Source organism: Scomber japonicus, chromosome 23 (genome assembly GCF_027409825.1).
Source record: "Scomber japonicus isolate fScoJap1 chromosome 23, fScoJap1.pri, whole genome shotgun sequence".
In the NCBI taxonomy this organism is placed as follows: Eukaryota; Metazoa; Chordata; class Actinopteri; order Scombriformes; family Scombridae; genus Scomber; species Scomber japonicus.
The window spans coordinates 9,835,666-9,857,635 of record NC_070600.1 but is presented as its reverse complement, the minus strand read 5'-3'; the positions used below and the strand labels follow the sequence as shown (position 1 = coordinate 9,857,635).

The 21,970-nt window shown below is 40.5% G+C and overlaps 1 protein-coding gene across 2 annotated transcripts in view; it reads right to left on the bottom strand.

Moving 5' to 3' along the window:
• Window positions 1–690: 690 nt before the first annotated feature.
• Window positions 691–21,970, bottom strand: part of tbc1d22a (TBC1 domain family, member 22a) — a 123,726-nt gene continuing 102,446 nt past the window's right edge. For both annotated transcript variants that reach the window (XM_053313981.1, XM_053313980.1), the window contains exon 14: window positions 691–2,305. In XM_053313981.1, coding sequence (XP_053169956.1) covers window positions 2,177–2,305 — 129 coding nt within the window. In that variant the 3' untranslated portion in view covers window positions 691–2,176. The remainder of the gene's footprint in view (window positions 2,306–21,970) is intronic.

Below are 21,970 nucleotides of genomic sequence, written 5' to 3'. Positions count from 1 at the left end.
AGGAGTAAGACAAATCTTTAAAACGCTGATTGAAAGAATATATCTCATACAAAAAGGAAAAAAAGGCTATAGACTTTTAAATTAAGTGCAGTTTTTCCTTGTCAGAGAGCATGAGAGATGAGGGGCTTGTGAAACTGGTGCAGATTGTGCAAAAAGAAAAGGAAAAAAAAAATCCCAACGTGTGATCAAAGACTGACAGCTCTCACAGAAAAAAAGTGCTGAAACTTCCAAAGAAATACACCCCCCCCCCCCCCCCCCCCCCTCTCTCTCTCTCTCCTTCCATCTCCCCTTCACACACCTACGCGCACCATCTTTGCAGGGCTCCGGTGACAATAATGGATCCTGGCGGAGTCGCGACAGGAGGCTCCAAACGTTAACAGCTTTGTGTTATGTCATGAATGTCTGATTAACATCCCATCCCCTCCTCCCAACATCACACCAATATGGTGCTTCTGACTTTGGGTTAGACATCCCATGTGCTCTATATGAACAGAGCAACATAAAGACAACAAAACATCTGTGATGACCAGTGTACAGTTCAGAGTCATGAGAGAAAGAATCATGAGGTTAAACTAAGCACATGAGATGTTTTTGTTCATGTATGTGCTGCTTTCTATATGCAATAGAATGGGGGGGGGGGGGGGGTTTAAAATGAAACAGTATGGTGAGTATACTGGAGAGAACTTTGGACTAGCTTCTCCAAGTTAGAGAAAGACATTAAACAATGATGCAAGACTGCTTTAAGATAGAGGCATTTACTTCCTAAATGTCTTCAATTTGTGCTTCATTTGTACTATCAGGCGAAAACAGACAAGCTGCTCTGAAGTCTGTTCTCAGCAAACAGTCGAAGACCCCTTCCATCGATATGCCAAATTTTATAGGCTGCAGAGGGAGTCAAATCACCCAACCAAGAGACAACTGAAAATAGCGCCAAAAGGTCAGCTGTGTAGGAGGGGTTGACTGATTCCAAAGAAAGAAACTTAACTTTGTACCTTAATAAAGGCAAAATAACACATTTGGATCTGTTCCTTTGTCTGTGAATAACAAATTTAGCTTTCATGAGGAGAACTCCAGTTTAGATTTGAACGGTTTGGACGCCCAAGTTGATGTGCATGTTTGTTTCTTGTTGTTATGTGATGTGTGTAACAATGTGTGTGTTTTTGGTTCTGAGGTAGTCCTAAGTTCAGAGAGGAGGAGTAGCTAATTGATAAGATATGGCCCTTCATGAGGAGAACCTAATGAGCGGGAATAAGTAGCTTTCTTACTCCTAATGGCTTATTATTTTGTTTTATGTGGATCTGCGCATGTGTGACTCTCCTGACCGGCAGTCTCTAACCACTGTTTGTCTTACTCTCAAACACCGGGATGTTGGAGGATGAGATGAAGGAAAGGGACTCAGTTGGTTTGTGTGTGTGGTTTGTGGAAAGAGGCAATCCTCCACTTGTAGACTGACAATCTCTCTCTCTGTAGGATTCTAGTGTGTTATTTTGTCATGAAGGAAAACAATCTGTCTTTCCTGGCATGACGCTGGGGGAAAAAATACCCCCACAGAAAAACAGGAGAGGTCATGTTCTTTCAGGTTGTGTTGTGGCCAGGAGAGAGGGGCTCAAATATGTAAACCATCTAGCGCACTGCCCTTTTGCCATCTCTCTTTGTCTTGGCAAACTGACAAAAAAGGTCAAATCGTTGCCTCGGGGAACAAAAAAAACAATGTATTGCCATGGTATCAGAAATAACAATAAGCGAGAAAGAACATTTTTCTGAGCCATGAAGAAAACCTCAGGCGGTGCTGAGCAATAGCTCACGGTCCTGCATCACACCTGAGGTTGTACTTTGAGGCGTCACCAAGCTTAAATGATGAAGAGCGTTCAGAGGTCTGCACTGGACTGCGACATCACGCATTTCAGAGCTGATCAGAGAGAAAAAAATAATTAAAAAAAGGCTCCACATCAACATGTTAGAGTGCTACACAGCACGTCCTCTCAGTCATTGGTTGATTCAAATCTCTTAGTAGCTGAAAGGCCCATTGGGCAATATGGGAAACAGGGGTTAAGAAAATGAGGCAGTCCTTCCACGGGGGGGTAAGAGCCTCGAAGTTCAGTAGATGAGTGTGGGGAAGGAGGAGGAGGAGGAGGAAGAGGAGAAAGGGTGGGGCAGCTGCAGAGAGCCACGCTCATCATCTCTTGTAGTGGTTGGGCGCGTCGGCGAAGGCAAACTTCAACCTGTAGGCTTCAGCCAGCAGCACGCTTACTTCCTCGTTGCCCCAGTGCATTGTGGAAAGGTTCTGCAGGAGAATCATCAAGCCCTAGTGAGAGAAAACAAGAAAGAATTATTTTGAGCAAAGAGGAAATACAAATTGGAGGAAACAGAGGGAAGAAGCACAATAGACATTGGGTCAGTTTCAGACAAAAAAAAATTAAAGTCAAAGAGTCGACTGTTGGAGGAAATATAAACATTTGTGTAAGTAGACAATAAAAGTAAAGATGAATTTGCGGCTGTTCCATAGCAGAGAGTGAGTGTAAAGGAAGAAATAAGACAGAGGGGAAGTAGGTGGCAGGTATACAGTAGGTGACACACTCAATATGAATGAAGACATTTTCAAACTGAGTTGATCAATTGATCAGTCCAATCTGTTTTCACTATCAATTTATCATTTAAGTCATTTTTCAAGCAGGAACACCAAACATCCACTCTGTTTTAAGTCAACATAAACATATTTGGGTTTTGGACTGTAGACATTCACCTTAGAATATGGACGATGCACAAAACTAATACTCAATTCCTTAACTCTCTTAGTCTCTTAACTCCGCCTCTACCAGCCAGCTTAAGTAGCAGCAGCAGCTAGAAGTCTTCCCTCGCAGAAAGTGATTGAAAAATGAATGATATCCCTTTGTGGCAGCAGTTTCCTTGACCTGTGACACGCCATGTTTGTTAACAAGTCTGCCAGCTCCACCGCAATAATTTGCATATTGCGATCTGATCACAATGCGGGCGCTTCTGAGAAAACAAGAGCGCATTTTAATACCAGGTGTAAATGCAAATATCCGTGGGACAGGTGCCATTATCCACATAATGTATCCAGGTGTCCTGATGACATGTTAATACCAGGGGTAAACAAGGCTTTAAATGCTAGGTGAAAGTCCCAACCACAATTGAATGCGACTGAATCAATTAGACCACACTGAGAGATGTACAGTAGGAGGCATTGTGATCGGATCTTAGCTTAGTGTAAAAGTGTGATGGACCTAATGATATTGGTTCTTAAGAAATGTATTTTACACTTACTCTACTCAGTTAGTCTGATACAGGAATGTTAGATGAGAGTAGAGATCACTTGCCAACACTAGGTATAATTAAAAAAAAAAAGAAATGAATAAAATACACTGCCAAAAATGATGCAACTATTTCAAATCCAACTGCAGGCCAATTTTTTTTCCTAAGGCTGTGGGTTGGATTTTCAATCACACAAAAGATATCCTTTTGGGGTCTAGTGTGTACAAGTTTAATTCTAGTGTAGCAGACAGGCATAGTTACACTTGCTCTCTGCCTCTGCCTGTATGTGAGAGTGACACAGATGTTATTAACACAGTCAATGTGGTTTAATAACAGCTGTGAGAGAGAGAGAAAGAGAAAAAAAGATAAAGAGGTGGGTGTGGGTGGGTATAGCGGAGAGGGGAAGAAGAAAAAAAAAATCAGGAAAGAAAGAAGTGTCAAGTGCAATTCAGTGGAGCTCAAGCCTTTCCCTAGATTCCTGTTCTGTACATTACTGTGTAAGTAAGAAGACAGACTACGGCAACACACACACACACACACACACACACACACACATATACAAGTTCAATTTCCCAGACTAATGCCTCCCTCTCAAAGGGGAATGAGACTGGTTAGCATTGCGACAGGCTGTTTCTGTGTGTGTGTGTGTGTGTAGGTGTGTGTGCTATGGATCACTGTCCCGAGAGCTTTTATTATCAAGCCCGAAATCATTGCCGTGACAACTGGGTTTACAACCAATCACGGTGTTGATAATCACATCGAAGGACAAATGGCGTTGGTTCTTGTGGTGTCTTTGCTCATCTGCCTCCTGAGCAGTTTGTAGCTTTCTGAAAGGATGTGACCTTGTTACAGAAAGTGTTTTCACGCTTCTGGTTGGTGTATTTTAATAGAATTGTAACAAGTCTGTAGTTTAACCTCATACTTAACCTCTTTTTCTTATGAGTTCTGCACAATTTTCTACCCTCATCTTCCCCACAACTGTCGAGGAAATCAAACTACACAAAACTTTAAGTGAATATATTTACTACAGCAGGGCACTTTGTATTATTTTACCCTCCTACGTATTAAATTGAAGGTGTTTGGCTCCATTAATTTTTTTCCTTCCTTGCTCGTTTTTAATGAGCCAGTGAGACGACCCCGGTGACTTTTCAACAAAAAGCATTTGTATTCCAAGCGAGTGTGAAAAAGTACAAGTTTTCTTCAACTAATTAAGTGCAAAGCTGCCACCCTAGCCAGATTTTACAGATTAGGCTGCAGCTGTGTTTCACCTCTGTCTTCTGAATAACTGAACACTGCTGCGTATCCGTTTTTGACATGCAGTCAAATTTCATTATTTAAATATATTTGCTGTTTTTCTTATCCAAACTGAAAGAGTAGGTGCTGATTACTGTGTTGACTTACTTTTCAGGAGCCTCAGGCTTTCAAAAAGAAATGAGTTACAAATCTGGGAGTGCTCCAAAAAAAAAAAAATGCACAGGCAGTGAGTGAGCTCTGATAAAAAATGCTAACACATTCGGCCTCCAGTGTCGTCAAACATGAAACAAGACTCTCGGTTCATGATCAGATTCTACTCTAAAACTGTGGCATATCACTATCATCAAAATCCAGCAGCTTGTTAATTCTTCTGTAAAAAAAAAAACTTACTATAATAGATGCTGCTTTGAGAAGAAGAGCTGGACCTTGACTTTGCAAGGTTGACCTAATGACTCCCCCCCCCCCCCCCCCCCCTTTCCCCTCAGTTCAGAAAGATGCATTTCTCTGAAGTATTTTCTCTCTTAGGGTTGGGCAGAGAGGGAGAGCGGAAGAAAGAGAGAAGGCAGCCTGATCAGAATTCAGTTTGCCTCTCTCTCATCTGTATTCAATAGAGCATCACTATCAGCTCTCCCCTTTCATCACTCACCCTCTCTCACATTCACACACACACACACACACACACACACACACACACTTACTTACACACGTACGAAATCCCAACAATTTTGCTCACGCCTTACAGACATCGTGCGAGCATTAGCGGGGTCGTACGATTGTGTTAATGGTACGTCTGCTCACGTGAAAACAATTGAATAAAATAAAACATTTTTTTTTTTAAGAAAAATTCAGTAAAACAACTGCAGATGTCCTGCTAAACATCTGTCAGGCACATTAAAATGAAGACAAATCACCCTTTGCTAATAGTCCTTTTAAATAGAACAAAGACAGAGCAGAAAAAAAGAGAAAATAAATTATTTAAAAAAGAAAGACTTCACGGTGAAATTAATTTGATTTGTGTAGTTTATGGATCTGCGAGCCATCAAGAGCACTGATAATGTGTATGTATTTATGTGAACACAAGTATATATTTAAGTATTCTATGCATCACCTCAGCGGGTCCTGGATGCCTGGGGCTAGACACCATGTACTCTCCCTACTGTACTTCACTGCCCCGGGCTTGTCAGATAAAGAGAAAGCTTCCCTATGGAATAACAACATTGTTTCCTGACTACATTATGTTCAGTGCATTAATATATGCTGAGGAGTGTCACTAGACAAAAATAGTATTCAAACTTCAAAAAAAAAAAAAAAAGAAGAATTTGGATGCCTGACATAAGTGGAAATATCTATTAAGTGTACCAGACAGTTAAAATGCTGTTGATGCTTTTGCTTTATACCAAACCTTTGATACTAGGGATTAGAAATGTCTCCTAATATTAATAAATGTCAGTGAATGGACAAATTAACTGAAATTAAAATATAGTTTTGCTTTAAAAAAATGGAGTCGCTTCAGATTTTAGTTTTAGTTCTTTACACAAAAAGTGACAAATATTAAAATCAGTTGCCATTGCTTTGGGTAATTATGGGCTCCTTATACTACACAAAGGAGCCTTTCTGATTTGGAGACTGGGCTGACAATTAAAAGAATTTGAGAATCTTAATATTAATATGGACGGCTTAAATGTCTCAGAGAGATGGATAAGTAGTAGGAGGGAAATTTACCATGCGCTACCATATCTTTATAAATTAACAATAGGCAGTAATTGCTATGCTACAGGAGAAGGACCAACCACCGTCTAATCAAGTACTGCTTTGAATGTTATAGACGTTAGGAAACACACCCACACAAAACATACACACGGCATACACACAAGTGCACTCATGAATGCTTCACCACACAAGTACACACCCATAGTAACTGAGGAGCTTCATTAAGGGCATATTTCTGCGTGGTAACCATCTGCTGGCTATCACTTCTGTTGGGCTAATGACTTTAATACGGTTTAATTGCATATATCTCGCTGTCAGGGGGGAAACGCTGTGCTCACTCCACTCCACACAGGTGGCAACACTCCACGCTGAGAGGCCACAAGTGTCTGGTGTGACGCGTATGGAAAAGAAAACTGCTGTCCGTAAAATTCAATGTACGCTTTTGCATGTGTTCGGGGGTGGCGATGGCGATGGCGGTGAAAGGAAGGGAGAGATGGAACAATGAGGATGTGGAGTGCAGGAAGATGTATGTGTGTCTATTACAGTGTGTGTTTCTGTTATAGGAAAGACTCAATTAAAAAGATGGAACAGTAAAATGAAGGAACAAGCAAGACAGACAAAGAAGAAAGATGTGTGTGCATATTGTTTATGTAGCTTTGTGTATGTGTGTATGTGTCCTTGAGGTTATTAAGGCATGAATATCCGTTTATCCCACAGTACTAACAAACACATTGATTCGCCATTACTGTATACAGTACGCTATAAAAAAAAAGGCAATTAGCGCTCCATCTCCTACGCTTGGCAAGGCTTAAAGTGGTTAATGGCTATTGATAGTGAGGGGAAAGCAGATTGTCAATAGAATCAGTGTTAAGGCTCTTTCTTCAAAAAGAGAATGCATACAGGAACATAATGCCCATGCAGAGAGCCAAGGCCACTGTTGAATAGGGCTGTGTGACATGATCCAAAAATCATACCTCTGAATGGCAATACATAATGTATACATCTCTGTTCTTTTTAGGAAGTGGGCTAAATGTTCAGTTGTTAGTCAAAGCCACAAGCACTTTTATTAAAACAGACTGTGATGCAAATAAAAATGCAAAGGCAGGATTTCATTCCCTGTTTGAACATTTACAGCTGCACAATACATCAACACATCTCTATATTAAATAAAAAATAGGCCTATCTCTTAGAATGTGCTTTCAATAAGAGAGTACAATCACAGGTTTTTCTCTCCAGCTTACTAAAATACACAGCTGTGCAAATAACCGTGTAGACAGAACAAAAGTAACAATAAGCTTGCTCTGACAATGTACTCATGTTTTCTACTGAGGTAGACAGTTCTTTACCAGACAACATATTTCCTCCTATGTTCTTACAGGTTTTAAGCAAGGAAAACTAGCCGATCCACAGCCCCAGGCTTCAGGAATACCCTGTGGCAGGCTACAATCTCACCACTGCAACTGAAAACCCTTTCAGAAGTGAAACTGATGGCCGGCATGAAAAGATACTTCTTTGCCATGCGGCTCAGCACTGGAAAGACAATTTCATGTCCCTTCCACCATTTGAGAGGATCTGTATCACTTGCAGCTTGGAAGTTCATTTTCAGTTGCCTCTCTCTGTGTTAGTGTGATGTTGGTGGTGGTGTTCTGCTTTAAGAAGCTTGCCATTGACTCCTTCTTAAGCTGTTGGTGGCACTGCTGCTTCTTGGTTTGCAGGCTCGGGCACAGAGGGCACGGCTGGGTCAGGCTGACAACTTCCCCTTATCAACCAGCTTAGACTCTGCCTCCAAGACAGCTTAGCTTTGTGTTTCAATGCATTGATCTTTTCACTTACAATGAATTTGGGCCTGAACTGTGGATCCACACGTGAGGCTATGTCCAACAGGTCACTACTCGATGGATCTGCATACTTGGCATTGAAGTAATCCAAAGTGCGGGTCTTGATCGATCAGAAGACTTGTGTTGAAAAGGTGCAACGCAGGTCTTACATATGAAAGTTTGACATATTCTTCATCTGACAGAGCATCTGTGAAGTCCTGAAGGTGGTTTTAGAGTGTTATGGAACTCCCCCAGGACCTCCATGACCTGCCATGTACGGACAAGATGTCTGGACTTTTTGTCAGTGGACAGGACTTTTTTTTGAGCCCTCCCTCCTGCCCCAGGACCCTCTCGATCATTTGCTGCCTTGATCCCCTGACTCTGTGATAAGCTGGTGAGCCGGCAGACCCAGCTGAACCTGGACTTCAGCCAGCTCTCTTTTTTCCCACCAGCTGTAGGAGAAGCTGCTGACAATTCTCCTACATAGAGAAATGCCCCGGGTGATGCGGTTATCATCCATGCCATGTCCAGTAATACAAAATATCTTTACTTTGATTTGAGTTATTCTCTATGTTACGGGAAGTGCATGATTAAATAGCTAAATGTTTAAGCATGGCTGCACCTGTTACGACACAATTATTTGGTTAAACTATTTATCACCAAATTGATATATTCAGATTTGCGCAATCATGAATTATGGTTCCCTTTTTCTGCACCATAATTTATGATTAGCTTGTGGAATTAACTGTCAATTTCAGATGTACTTTATTCATGATACTTGACCATTTAGCCTTAACATTTCAAATACATGTTCTTATGGTAAATAGGCATACCACTGCACGTTGTTATCACTGCATACAATTGTTCTGCTGAACATGATAGGCCTGTCATCTTTGTTTTTCCACAATAAGTTCCTTAAGCAATGCATTCATCAATGTCCAGTTTGTTAGGGCATCCTACAGGGCTTCAACAATATACATACATATATGCTCTCCAGTGTAATCTTGAGAAAGGAGCTGGTTTGAAGACACGTACTTTTCGTCTCCCAGTCTGAAATGTACTGTCAAACTCATATATGGCTCGCATGTTCTGCTTGACCACACAATGATTGTCAGCGTGAAATGAGTCACTTTTGCGAGCTGGTCGGTAAGCTTCTGTCTGACCTCAGTGGACATTTCTGGCAGTGCTTCTCTTGCAAAGTACTTGCAACTGGGCAACTGGTATCAATGGTTTTCAACAGTTCCTTCTTGTTTTCCTGTTGCAACAGGGCCCATATCTTTTAAAATGTGGTAGGCAATCACCTTAGTCATATCACACCACTTGGCGATTTTCATAAAGCACACAACGGATAAATGAAGCCTTCAACGTGCTTTGCTTTGGGGCACATGGCTGTGAAGGCTTTGCGGACGGGGTTACAGCAGCAGCACAAACTTTGACATCCTCTTCGTTCTGCATTTGATGGCATTGTTGTAAATGGTTGAAAAAAGTGCTTCTGAGTTCGGATGCAACTTCTTCATGGCATTCTCTACAGAGGACATGGTTTTGCTGCTCATCTGATCTTTTAAATCTAAAACATCTCCAAATTCTTTTTAAGAAAGCAGGTCTTCTCCATCAATGAGGACTGGCATTTTGTCTCCCTCCAGCAAATGGGGTCAAGTTTTCATGCAGAAGGAGACTGGTGAGGACTGCATGGAGAATGTGAGATTGAAGAGATACAAACACTGGTACGGCTTTATGGAAGAAACAGGTGATGTATTTTAACACAACGTAAAATTATTTTGATATAAATGGTGAGATACCGTAAAATATTAATACACTGACCAGCCCAGCGCTACTGACAAGTGAAATTTACTCAGTCACTGTGTAGCTATGTAGCTATTATTTTAACCTCCATCTAACTGGGGTGACTTGATTTAATACTCTATCCTGATATGCACTTCACATTTATACAGCTTTACGTATTCACTGTAAAAATACACCACATTGGCCGTCAGATGAAGTCAGCAAGAACTTCAAATATTATAAATAACTGAAGTTATCATCAGTAATAGTGGCTTCTGCTGGACACATACACATATATAGAAATAGATAAGACAGAGAAAGAGTCAAAGCCCAGTCTGCCTGTGAGCCAGATAGTCTATTTGCTGAGAGAATGAGATGGTGCTAAATGAAGTGAGTACAATAAGTGCTTAAAGGTGCCTTCCTGTCTTTCCTGTGGTGTCAACTACAGCGAGCAGCAAAGGCTGTGGAGAAATTAATGACCGAGAGATGACAGGTACGCACAAACACACCAAAAGACACATTTAGTGGCCAAAAATGGCAATTATCCGTAGTAACCGTGAGGTTATCATTGCATCTCAGACCCCCTTCAACCATCACATCTACATGACCGCACACATACAGACGCAGCTGCATACACTCACGCAGACACAGATCACCTGTGTGCAACAAACACTCCAGGTTGCTGGTGGTGGTAATGGTGTTTTGCAGCACCCTGAGGTGTAATGGGCCTAGGCACTGCTCTGTCAGGGCCATTAGCTTGCTGTAGTTTGTATAATTACACAAAATGGGCACTCTGGCAAACACTGGATGCTAGAGTAGGAGTTGGGCACTATAGCGCATGTGTGCATGTGTGGGGTGGGGGTGTCGGTGGGGGAAATATAGGATGGCACAGGCAAGTTGTCCTGTAAAAGGGTGGTCGGTAAAAGACCAGTGGATTAATATGTAGCAGGACTGGCTAGATCTGATGTTGTTTCTATGGATAATGGCGTCGATTTCTTTCCTAAATAAACGTGTTAAAGACATAATTAACAGATATGAGTTTTAAGTTGTTTTTTAATTGAGTCTTTATAGCAACCAGTTAACACGTCAAGTTTTTATTTATATAGCGCCAAATTACAACAGAATTTAACTCAGGGGACTTTTAAAATAAAGCAGGTCTAGGCTGTACTCTTTATTTTACAAATATCCAACATTCCCTCATGAACAAGCGGTCGACAGCGGCAGGGAAAAACTCCCCTTTAACGAGAAGAAACCTTGAGCTGAACCAGGCTCTAGGTGAGTGGCCATCTGCCTTGACCGGTTGGATAACATGTTGCAGGAATTATGAGATTGCTTTATATGCTGCTTACACACCGACATGTGTGAACTGGTGGGCCTAGTTTCTGAGCTGTAGTTGGTTAGGTGTGGAACAGTAAAAGAACATCAGATTTACTTTCAAGTAAAGAGTTAGTTGAATTAACATTACATTAACAAGCAGCAGTTGCCAGGTAACAAGTTGAGACTCCGGGAGGTCACTGCGTCTGGACATAAATAGTCCAGCACATAACCCCCCCTGTAGAAATACAATATGTACAGATATACAAAATAATTACTGCTCTTAAGAAGGATTGGTAGTATTTTATGCTAAGCTAAGCTACCTGATGCTGGCATTAGTGTCATATGAATGCAAAAACATGAGTGGTACCAATTTTTTCAGGAAACTCTCTACAAGGAAGCAAATAAACACATTTCCAAAATATTCAACTAATCCCTAAAACTGAGCCTTTACTGATTAACTCCCATATATAAATGCAGATGTTACTCTAATCACAGTTCCTTCTGAAACAGCAGCCAGCTGAGCAGTCTGTGAGTGAAGCTCCTGTCCTCTGTGCCCCCGACAATCAACCATCTTTCAAGTCAAAGTCACTTGGATATTTTCCTCTTGCCATCTTGATACACAATCAGAATAAGTTTGGCCTGCTCAGCATTTTTATTCATACCACAGAGCATGATTGGATGTTAATTGCTTAATTGTACCATGCAGTGCACCTGTGTGGAAGCATCTGCATTTGTTATGTTTCTCCACTCGTTTATTCTAGTTTTCCCTTTAATTTGTCCCATGTCTATATTATAATGGTTTTAATTACAACTAATTAAAAAGAGTATAATGATATCCTTGAACTTGGATCTCTCTGTTCTCAACAGTTCACCCTTACAGTGAGTGGGCTGTAGCCTGGTACCCACTCTCTACCAGTCAATGCCAGCCTAGTGACAAGTTCACAACCTTTGAAATAATACGTCCAGAAGCAATCTTGGCACTAAAACAGTTGTCTGTGCTTCTCCTGTGCATCGAAGCTTCTACAGTGATATTACACTCTGCTTGAGTAATTTCACTTTTCAGCACATGCAGCTTCAAAAGTTAAAGAGCAGCAGTGTTTCCCCTAGGATGACTGCTTTGGTCCAGTGGGGAAACAAAAGATGAGCCTTTTCTTTTTTTCCTTTGTCTTGAGAAGCTGCAGCATTTATTAACTGACACACTGTAGCCGGTTCTGTACATTCACTGCCACACTGACAACTTACTAACCTTTTCCTCTGCTGCTCTCACATTCACCGTCACTTTTCTGTCATTTTCTCTCTGCGCTCACTCAACCACATACTTGCTACATACACACATTATGCATTGGCCTATTCCTTAAACGAGGTACACTAAAAAATAGCAACACAGAGGAACCCAAATGCTATTGGTTTCTACATGAATGGATGTTTGGTTTTGTTTTTTTGTTTTTGGCATTACAAAATGATTCTTCAATTATGGTGGAAACACAGAGCAGTCAATATTTAACCATTTACCACCAATGCATCTACTATAACCAGGCAACAAGTTATTCCTGCAATGTTTGACTCAATCCCATGATTTAAATTATACTTTATACCTACGCTTGTAGAGGACAACTTTGACTATCACTCAGAAAAAAGGGGAGTAGGAACACTTTAATGAATACTTTACAGAACAAAGGCCCTATGAACCATGACATACTAAATTCTACAAAGGCAAAATGGTGCCTTTAACAGTTTAATGCAGTCATCGCCCACTGCCAAGTTCAGAGAGGTTAATGCCGCCCTAATCAAGAGTTCAAGATCCCTGTTAAAAAAAAAACCCCAGGAGTAGAAATGCCTCAGTTCTCACTTTGACTACGCATAAAGAGCATCTAAATTTGAAATTCAATCCTTACAGTATGTCTGAGTTCTGGACCCAGCCTATTCCTTGAAATCTTTTTTTCTTCTTCTCACTTTCTTAAAAATCTATTTCTCCCTTTCCTCCTGCTGCTTCAGTTTGTTTATTCCTCACATGCGGGTCGATATTGCAGTTTATTTGGCATCTTTGTGTCTTAACTGAATTGAGCAAAGGGGCATGTAGTTGGCTTACAGGCTGACAGAGCAACTCCAATTTTGTTATCTTAGAGCAAAAAAGCCATAAAACTCTTGACTCTTCCTATCTCTATCCTTCTTTTGTGGATAAAGCTCAGCCGACGATAATGTCAGTAATGACACTTAGATGGAAAGCTAATCATCCAATGTACTGTTGTTTGGGAAGAGGAATGCTTTTAAGGGGCTCCTCCAAATGGCAAACTTCTGCTTGTATGTAATAATCAATAGAGCAACATCACACTCATTTTGTACATCTAACAAACAACTGAGTTTGTGCAGATGCTGTAGCAGAAACACACACACACACACACGCACGCCCTCACTCACTTTATGTCTACCCAGTGCCATGACATGACTGATCACTACTGACTTTCCAAGCAGCTTCGGTCATCAAAATCGTACACCAATAATTCAGCGTACGGGCCCACACAAGTTAGCCTTACAGCAAACTTTAGCTGTCAGTGATGGAGAGCGTGTACGTGGAAGGAGTGTGATGAAAGAAGGATGTCACGGAATAAGAGGCAGGATGGGGTGGAGGGCTATATAATTACTTCCACTAAATTAAGTCCTCTGTTTATCTCTCATTTTTTCACTCTACTCCTCTTGTTTTGGCACAAATATGCCACATTGGGCGCAGCACTCCATCAGCGGGGTGATTATTAAAAGTTGTTTACTGGGGGTGGCCTTGTCTCTCTTTCAACACTATTGACTACGGTGCCATCCATCAGAGAAAGCTGCAAACCCCTGAGAGGGTCTGCTCAATGCAAGCCAAGTTTAGGAAGAAAGTTCTGGGGGGGAGAGGGTGGGGGGGGGGGGGGGGGGGGGGATGAGGAGGTCTTGTCATGATAAATGGGTGAAAAGCACAGAATTAATCAGAGGAGGGATACAGCTCTTTACTGGAAATTGCAAGGTGGTGATCTTAATGGGGAATTGCTATTGCTCATAAACACACATGCAAAAAAGGTACACACATATGAAGTGAGGACATTTATCAGAGCTCCACATATAACAACACACATGCACATCAGTGTTTCCCCTAAGCTGGGGAAAACAGGGGAGAGATATATGATAATGTAGGGCGTTAGTGTGTTTGCAGCTCATAAATCTGAAGAATGAACTGAATATAGGCAAAATACTGCACATGTAGGAAGACAGAAAAGACTTGTCTAATGTTGAAGTTGTAATCCTCAAGATGTCCCTGAACTCAACCCATGTTATAATACTGTGATGTGTATTCCGATGTATATTTCTTTATGATATCTCATATATGTCTTTCATATTTCTCTATACTTATCTCATTTCATGTATTCTAATCTTATAGGTCTACATACTAATAAACCACAGCCTCCTATGAGAAACATTATCCATGCCTTCACCCAGTTGCTGCAGTGATGGTAAAATCAAGTGCACCTGCACATGAAAATGTCAGATTTCCACAGTCTCAGAGAGACAAAAAGTGTGCATTCTGGTTTTAGTTATAAAATATGCGTGCCTCTCCTGCCTGGTTACTGACAGCTGAGGAGTAGATCTTTCTGGACAGTAGAGGAAGAGACAACTTAGCTAAATTTAACACTGAAGCTGAGGGCTCAGAGCAGGAAACATAGTAGCTCTGCGTCGCCCGGCGTCTGTTTCAACATACCTCTCTGTTTCCATCACAGTTATGTATTTAGGCCATTTAAAGACAAGAATCTGTAAAAGTGTACAGCCTGTCATGCTGTCACCATGCGTTACTCTGTGTATAATGACATGGCTTTGGAAAAAAAAAAGCCAGCATTTCTACTGACAAAATGTGAGTTGACTCAGGGGTTTATCAACTGATGCATCGACTCAGCGACTTTTAGAGGGCAGCCCTACTACACACCCCCAACTTATCAGCAAAATAACATTTTTTGTTGTACCTTACTGTTGTGTGGAAAACTGCTTGAACTATATTCCTCATGAAATCAGATACTCATGGCATGATGGTAAAGGACCGATTATGGATTATAACTTTAAAGCCCTCCATCCACTCAAAAACACATTTTTTCTTTGTTACTTTATCTAGATGTTTATTTAGAATGATGTATATGCTGAGTCTGACACTAGAAGGCACTACCTATACTGAACTCATGAATAAGTCTATAGAAAGCCTAAACATGGCAATGGTGGCTAGATTCTATGTAGTAATACTGTAAATGTTTCATATCACATCATAAAACACAAACTGTGCATGTAGGATACATTACACTAAATAAAGATGAAAAAGTGGCTCCTTTTTCCAATAGAGTGCTGCCTACTACATTGTTTACACTACTCTGCAGCATTTGAGCTGGCTGAGTAAAGCATCTAGAGTGACCAGATGTCCGATTAAATCATGAGAGTTCCAATTTTCAAGCATTTGTCCTGGCGTCCTGACAGAGACACACTTTGTCCTGATAATTAGACATAGTGGGATTTTTGTTTGTCCAAAAATAAACTTTTAAAAGAGATCTTTGTGAGATGTGTCAGCAAGGCAAATTATGGCTTTATCAAAACAATGGCGGGGTGAATTAACTCTCACAAAAGGCGGATGAAAAGAACACATTTTTGCATGCTCTTTTGTGAATCTAGGTAATAGTGGCAGCAAATACACAAATATCAGGTTTTGTCATAGCTCCATACAGGTTATACCAGTGTTGTAAATGGAAAAGAAAATGTTGTTGGCTGTAGAGGAGAATAGTGGTAGTCTACACAGAAGTGCACTTGTTCTTTTTCTCTCTGTAATTGGTACTGGATTTTTTTGTTTTACTCCCAAATAGTGCCATCAGCTTTACAAACCCAGTGTAATTTGGGCTCTTGTACATTGTGCAGCATGTGCATTGTGCAGACGCTGCAGTTACTAACTAATGCCTTCTATTTCTCACACACACACACACAAAAAGAATGATCAAGTTGGAGCCTGCATGCGTATGATGCCTGAGGTCTCAAATAAGATATACAAAATCACTGTCCATTCACTACAGAGAAAAAAACTAAATATAATATCAGTCAGTAACAACAGAGAACTTTAATTAAACCCAAGAAAACTTGCAGACCGACACTGCAAAAACTTTTTCTGGCAAGAATTTCAGAGGTTTCAGCTTCTTTAAAATGTAAAAATTAATTGTAAACAAAGCTGTGTTCCTCGTCACGGTGATTGAAATATTGCTGACATTTCCAGAACACTGTGGTTCCTTTGGAGTGCCCTCCTATTCTTTATTGCCAAGGCAGCCTAACCCAAGGCGTTCTCCACACATTACTGATCTGAGGACAGACGCTGACATTTGCAAAGGTCCACAGTTTTTCACACACCATTAATTAAAGTGAAAACAAATCTTTGTCTCATGCATTCACTACTCCTTGAGGTATCAACTCGCTATGTACCAATCTGCAAGCCACTAAGGTCGAAATTTGCCAGACAATCACAACCAGGATTGAGTAGGTTGTCACAATGATTAAAGTCAAAACTCAGAGCAACATCCTGGCCTTGCAAGCAGCTTGTGACCAACACGGTTTGAGAGCTAGAACGCATAGTTACACCCGCTCCAGTAAATGCACATTTATGCACAGAAGTGAATCAAGGGCATGGATCTTGAGGGGTGGTCCGAAAGATGGATTGCAATGCTAAAGGAAGGATTGAGGAATGTACGGACATAAATACAGTTGTCTCACAGCTCCTAAAAGACATACTATTTCTGGATGGCACACCGCTTGCTGACCACTCACACAGGGCTTTGCGTAGGTGCCTCCACAGTCGCTTGTTAGTTATTAGTGAGGTTCACCTCTATAAATCAAAATTAGATGGGGGAGTAGGCCCTTCCACACCTCACCTGGACCCAAATGGAAATAAAGGAATGTACAGTAAATCTTACGAAATCGGTGCACTGATCTTATCACCATTAAAAATACATAAATCAAACTATGATAAGAATAACAATACATAGCATTATAAACACCAAAAAGATCCAATCTAATTTTGAAATCAAGTCCATATCTGCATTCCTACCAATAGCAAGGAATCCCTCTTTTGTCCACTCTACTTAAGATTTAGGACCAGAGTTTTGCCTCCTTCAATCATCTACAAGTCCAATATGGTCTCTGTAGGAATAACTTCTTCAGATACTTGCAGATCAAGGACTATGTGAAGAAAAAATGGATACCAACACTAGAAAATAGAAGTGTGATGGGTTCCTTAAGATGAGAAGCAGAGGAAAACACCTATTATCATTTGAACTCATTATTATTCATAACCTTGCCCTTTGTGCAGGGTATAGAGACACGCTGGGAACAGGAGCCGGGTATGGAGATAGATTGTGATCTTTGGGATAAGGCTCTAGAGAACATACACAAATGCTCCGCCAGCACGAGGCACTGTTTCATTCAATTTAAGATCATCCACAGACTTCATTAGGCTAAAACAAAGTTACACAAAATCCTTCCAGATGTATCCCCACTGTGTGATAAATGTCATACTGAGGAAGCAGTTATTAAGAGTTAGTAAAACTTTCTCAGCTGGAGAGAATGCAGTTCAACAGGATTTGGCATCTCTTCTCCAAACACTGATAACTCAAACTGATTAGCTGTACACTATTGATGGCCCCCTTAGGTGTGACAAGATGTTCAGTCCTGGATTGGGGGGAGGGGTAGGGTAGGGTGGTATGAGGGGTTTTTACTCTTCTTTTTTTTCTTTTTCCTGTGTTTGTTCTATTCCTAACTCTAAAGCAAGGACACATTTGTGACACTCAATGTATTCTACAACTGCTTCCTGAATGACAAAACAAACATTTTTGATTAGGATTAGGAATTGTGTCCTCAGTATGTGCTAAGCAGGATATTTTACAAGCAGAAAACAAATCTGTTGGTGATTTCTGGTGAGCTAATGCTGTAATTGAGACATGGTTTAGTACCTCAACATATCTTTGGCATTTCTGTGCTTTAACTTCACATTTCTTGTCAGCAAACATATGTACAGATACCAGTCTTTTTACGATAAGCTACTATCTCTATAAACTCCTCACTCAGCCAATTTATTGATCTGATTTACTTATTTTTGGATTTATCACTGTGTCAATCATTTAGTATTTTCTGTTTCTAAACTCTTGATTTTAGTACTGAATGTCAATAAAATAAAAAAAATGTGGCAAAAAGTGTAGCATTTCTGCTGCAGACTGAATGTCAATAAAATAAAAAAAATGTGGCAAAAAGTGTAGCATTTCTGCTGCAGGCTGTATCCTTGTCCATTCACATCACTCTTGAACCTTGAAAGAATCTAAGTAGAATACGTGTCATATATGCTGAATGAGAAATGCAAAAGAAAAAGAGCCTGGATTCAAAAGTTTGAATACACTTAGAAGCAAGGGCAAGTTCACAACTCAATATAAAATGTACTTTTATATGAAAGTAAAACACATCTGTTTAAGCATTTTCACCACTGAGAGTAAAGTGAAATATTTTATGGGGGTTGTCATTTTTAGAGATGGATTGCAAAATGCAAAAGTAGTAGTAAAAGGCGAACATAGCAATAATTCACTTCCTTGTGGTGTACGCAAGTTGACATCTGTGCACCAACCTGACAAGAACCCCTGTCTACCTGAATTTCTGACTGCCTGGTTGTGGTTATGAATGGATTTCAAAACATCACTGAAAAACATTGTTATTTTGCTGTCGCTCAACATTGGGAGGTTTTTCTAAATGGAGACTGGTTCATTCTCAACTTTCCAGGGCCTTGTACAGATCCACATATGCAGGCTTAAAAATCACAGTGCAGAGGTTTTTCAGACTCGTTTAGAAGCAGTTCTGCAGTGGCCCTGTTGGGTGTGTTCAGGCAGTAGACTAATGGGAAATGGCTATGACTGTGCTGGTCCACCTGAAAATAGCAGTGCACACAGCTGCATAATATCTCAGCAGTTGCCCATTACTGTGTGTGCTGCCTGTGTGTCGAATGTGTGTGACAGGTGATTCACAAATGTGTGAATAAAATGCTACAATATGTGCGTGGGGGCAGAGAGAATGGTTTATGTGCATGTTTGGGTTTGTAGTGTCTCTGAGTGTGCGGTTTTGAGTGACAGAGAAAATGCATGAAAATGTGTGTGTGTGTGTGTGTGTGTGTATGAGCTAACTTATCCATGCAGTCCAGGCCTGCAGTTAGCAGTAGTGTGCTAGCTGAGGTGGAACGGTGGAAGGCAGATTGCTTGGGGAGTGCCATACTCCTCCTGCTTTTCATTTAGCGGCTTAACCAATCCAATCCCACCAACAGGAGAGGAGATTCACAGTTACTCTCTTTACTATGTTTGATAACAATGCATGAATTATCCTTTGAAATTACTTTTTGCATGCATTTTTTAATTAAAACTATTAAAGTGAATCAATCATTTGCTTTTTTCCCCTCTTAGGACCCCAAGCATGTAAGTCGCCAGCAGTTTGTCATACACTGCTGCTCCTCACATTCAACATTTTACATTAAAGAAAATTAGCTCCCACTTTTCACACTGAGTGACGGCAGTGACTGAGCACATTTAGAGGATTCTGTGTTAAAATATTGTAAAAGTTCCCCCGTTTAACAGAACAGCTAGCTCTTGGTTTCCACATCCCGGTTGTGTGTTTGAACACACACCTGGAAAGGTCTCCACAGCTTTGTGGTGAAGTCATTGAAAAGGTATTCAAACCAGAATATAAGTTATTAATGTATTTCAGAGGCCTACGGGTTCCCGACAAAGCAGAAAAAAAAAATCAATCTAAACAGTACATTTGCAGCTATGATACAAAACAATGAGCTGTTAATGTTGTGCTGTGCCAACTAGCTGTTACAAGTCTAGTTAGCCTGCAGGGTTGAGGAAATTGGAGTAGCGACTCGGTATAATAATGAGTAGATTGATGAGAACGAGTTGAAAACCTTTATTATATTGCTTGAAGCATGTGTTTGTATGTTTTCATGAATGTGCTGGGCTCATTTCTGCACGTCAGTTTTGTTACTATAATGTGCTTATGCATCTATTGAATGTCAAATGTTAAGGGGTATTCCACCAATTTTACATATGAAGTTGAGTTAATTGTTAATAATAGTTGTTTATTACTGAGATGTATTACTGGAATTGCAAGATGAAGTGTTTTCTGAGCTTTACCCATGGCGAGAGACGAGAGGAATGTCATCTTGGTCTCTGCTGTGTTGATTTTTAAATCCACTTCATGTATCATTGGAGGTGCTGGAGTAAATCTCTAGAGTGTGCCTTTAACTCAGGTAAGTTTAAGATGTGCCTGCTCCAAATTTGAAGGCAATGTCTGCAGTGTCAGTGTAAGGCCTGCTAAAATTAGCCAGGTAGTAATGGATGACATTGAGCTGACTTCACAATTTTGCTGAAGCTGGATGAGAGTGTTATTTGTATCATGTATGTGACCTTTGTAATAAAAAAAAAGGTCTTCTACTGATGTAAAAAATGAGGGGGCAAGTTAGGGAGGGTTGGGTTAAACAAGACTTAGTGACTTTGAGACACAGAAAAAAAGACAAAACTTTCTAAGAATCTAGGAGGGAAGAGACAAAATTGAAGAAAAAAACCCAAAAGACACAGTAAAATAAAATAAACTGTGAATCTGAGACAGCAAGAGCAGCAAAAACTGTGCCAAGGAATTAGCAATATTAATCGAGAGGGAAGCAGTGCGACAGAGAAAGATAGAAAGGGAGGAGGGGGAAAAAAAGGCAGTCATGAGAGAAGAGGGAGGCTGTGAGGGTTGCTGGGTAAAGCGGGGGGGAGATAAGAGCTGTTCAACAGGCCCTTAAGAACCTGGCAGGCCCACGTTTGAACTCTGAGACTCAGTGGATCAGAGGCAGAAATCTCTTGGAATTAAACCACTAAAGCTGAGAAGAGAAGAAATCTTTGCTTTTCTCTTTCCCCACTGACACTAATCTGTGTCAAAAAAATACTTAGTAAATTTTATTATGTTTGGTCGATCAATTTGTGAAGAACAATTTGTTCTTACGGTTCCTACAGCTCAAGCCAAAAGCGCAACTGCGTGCGCACTTACTGTTACTTTTTTTTTTCTTAGCAAATTCAAACATTTGCAAATTTGTAATGTAATTTCAGATCTTGAATTTGAATATACATGAATCTGCACCACATGCAAACTCAGCGAGACACAAACACCAAGGACATCTGTGTTCCATTAAGCACACACAACAGACATCCTGTGAAGACATGAACAAATAGGGAATGAGAGCTCATTTGCTATATGCTGGGCAGAGGAAAATGACATGGATGACATTTGGCTGTTTATGAATGTGTGTGTGCGTGTGTGTGTGTGTGTGTGTGTGTGTGTGTGTGTGTGTAACTGGGTCTTGAGGAGAGAGCACACTCCTGAGAATGACAAGAGAAACAGCGTGTATGGCATGACTGTTGCACTGATGAAATTAGTGCTGTGGAGATGTAAACAATCCTGAATTTATCAAGACAACAGGTAAACATGGAGGTTTACAATAAACAACAAATGGCGTCAACAGCAAATAAAAATGGGAGCAGATGAGGCTTATTAAAAATGTGATAAAACATTTTATGAAAAGTTAGAAGTAACTATAAGACGGTTAATGCTTATACTGCATTTGAAAGTTTACAGTATCTACAGCCTGTGGCAAGTTTCCTGTAGTCTTCATGAAGAGTATACAATATGTATAATGTATGCTTCTCCATTTAGGAGTCCAGACTCCAGAGCTACCACTGCAGGAAAGTTTGTACTGACTG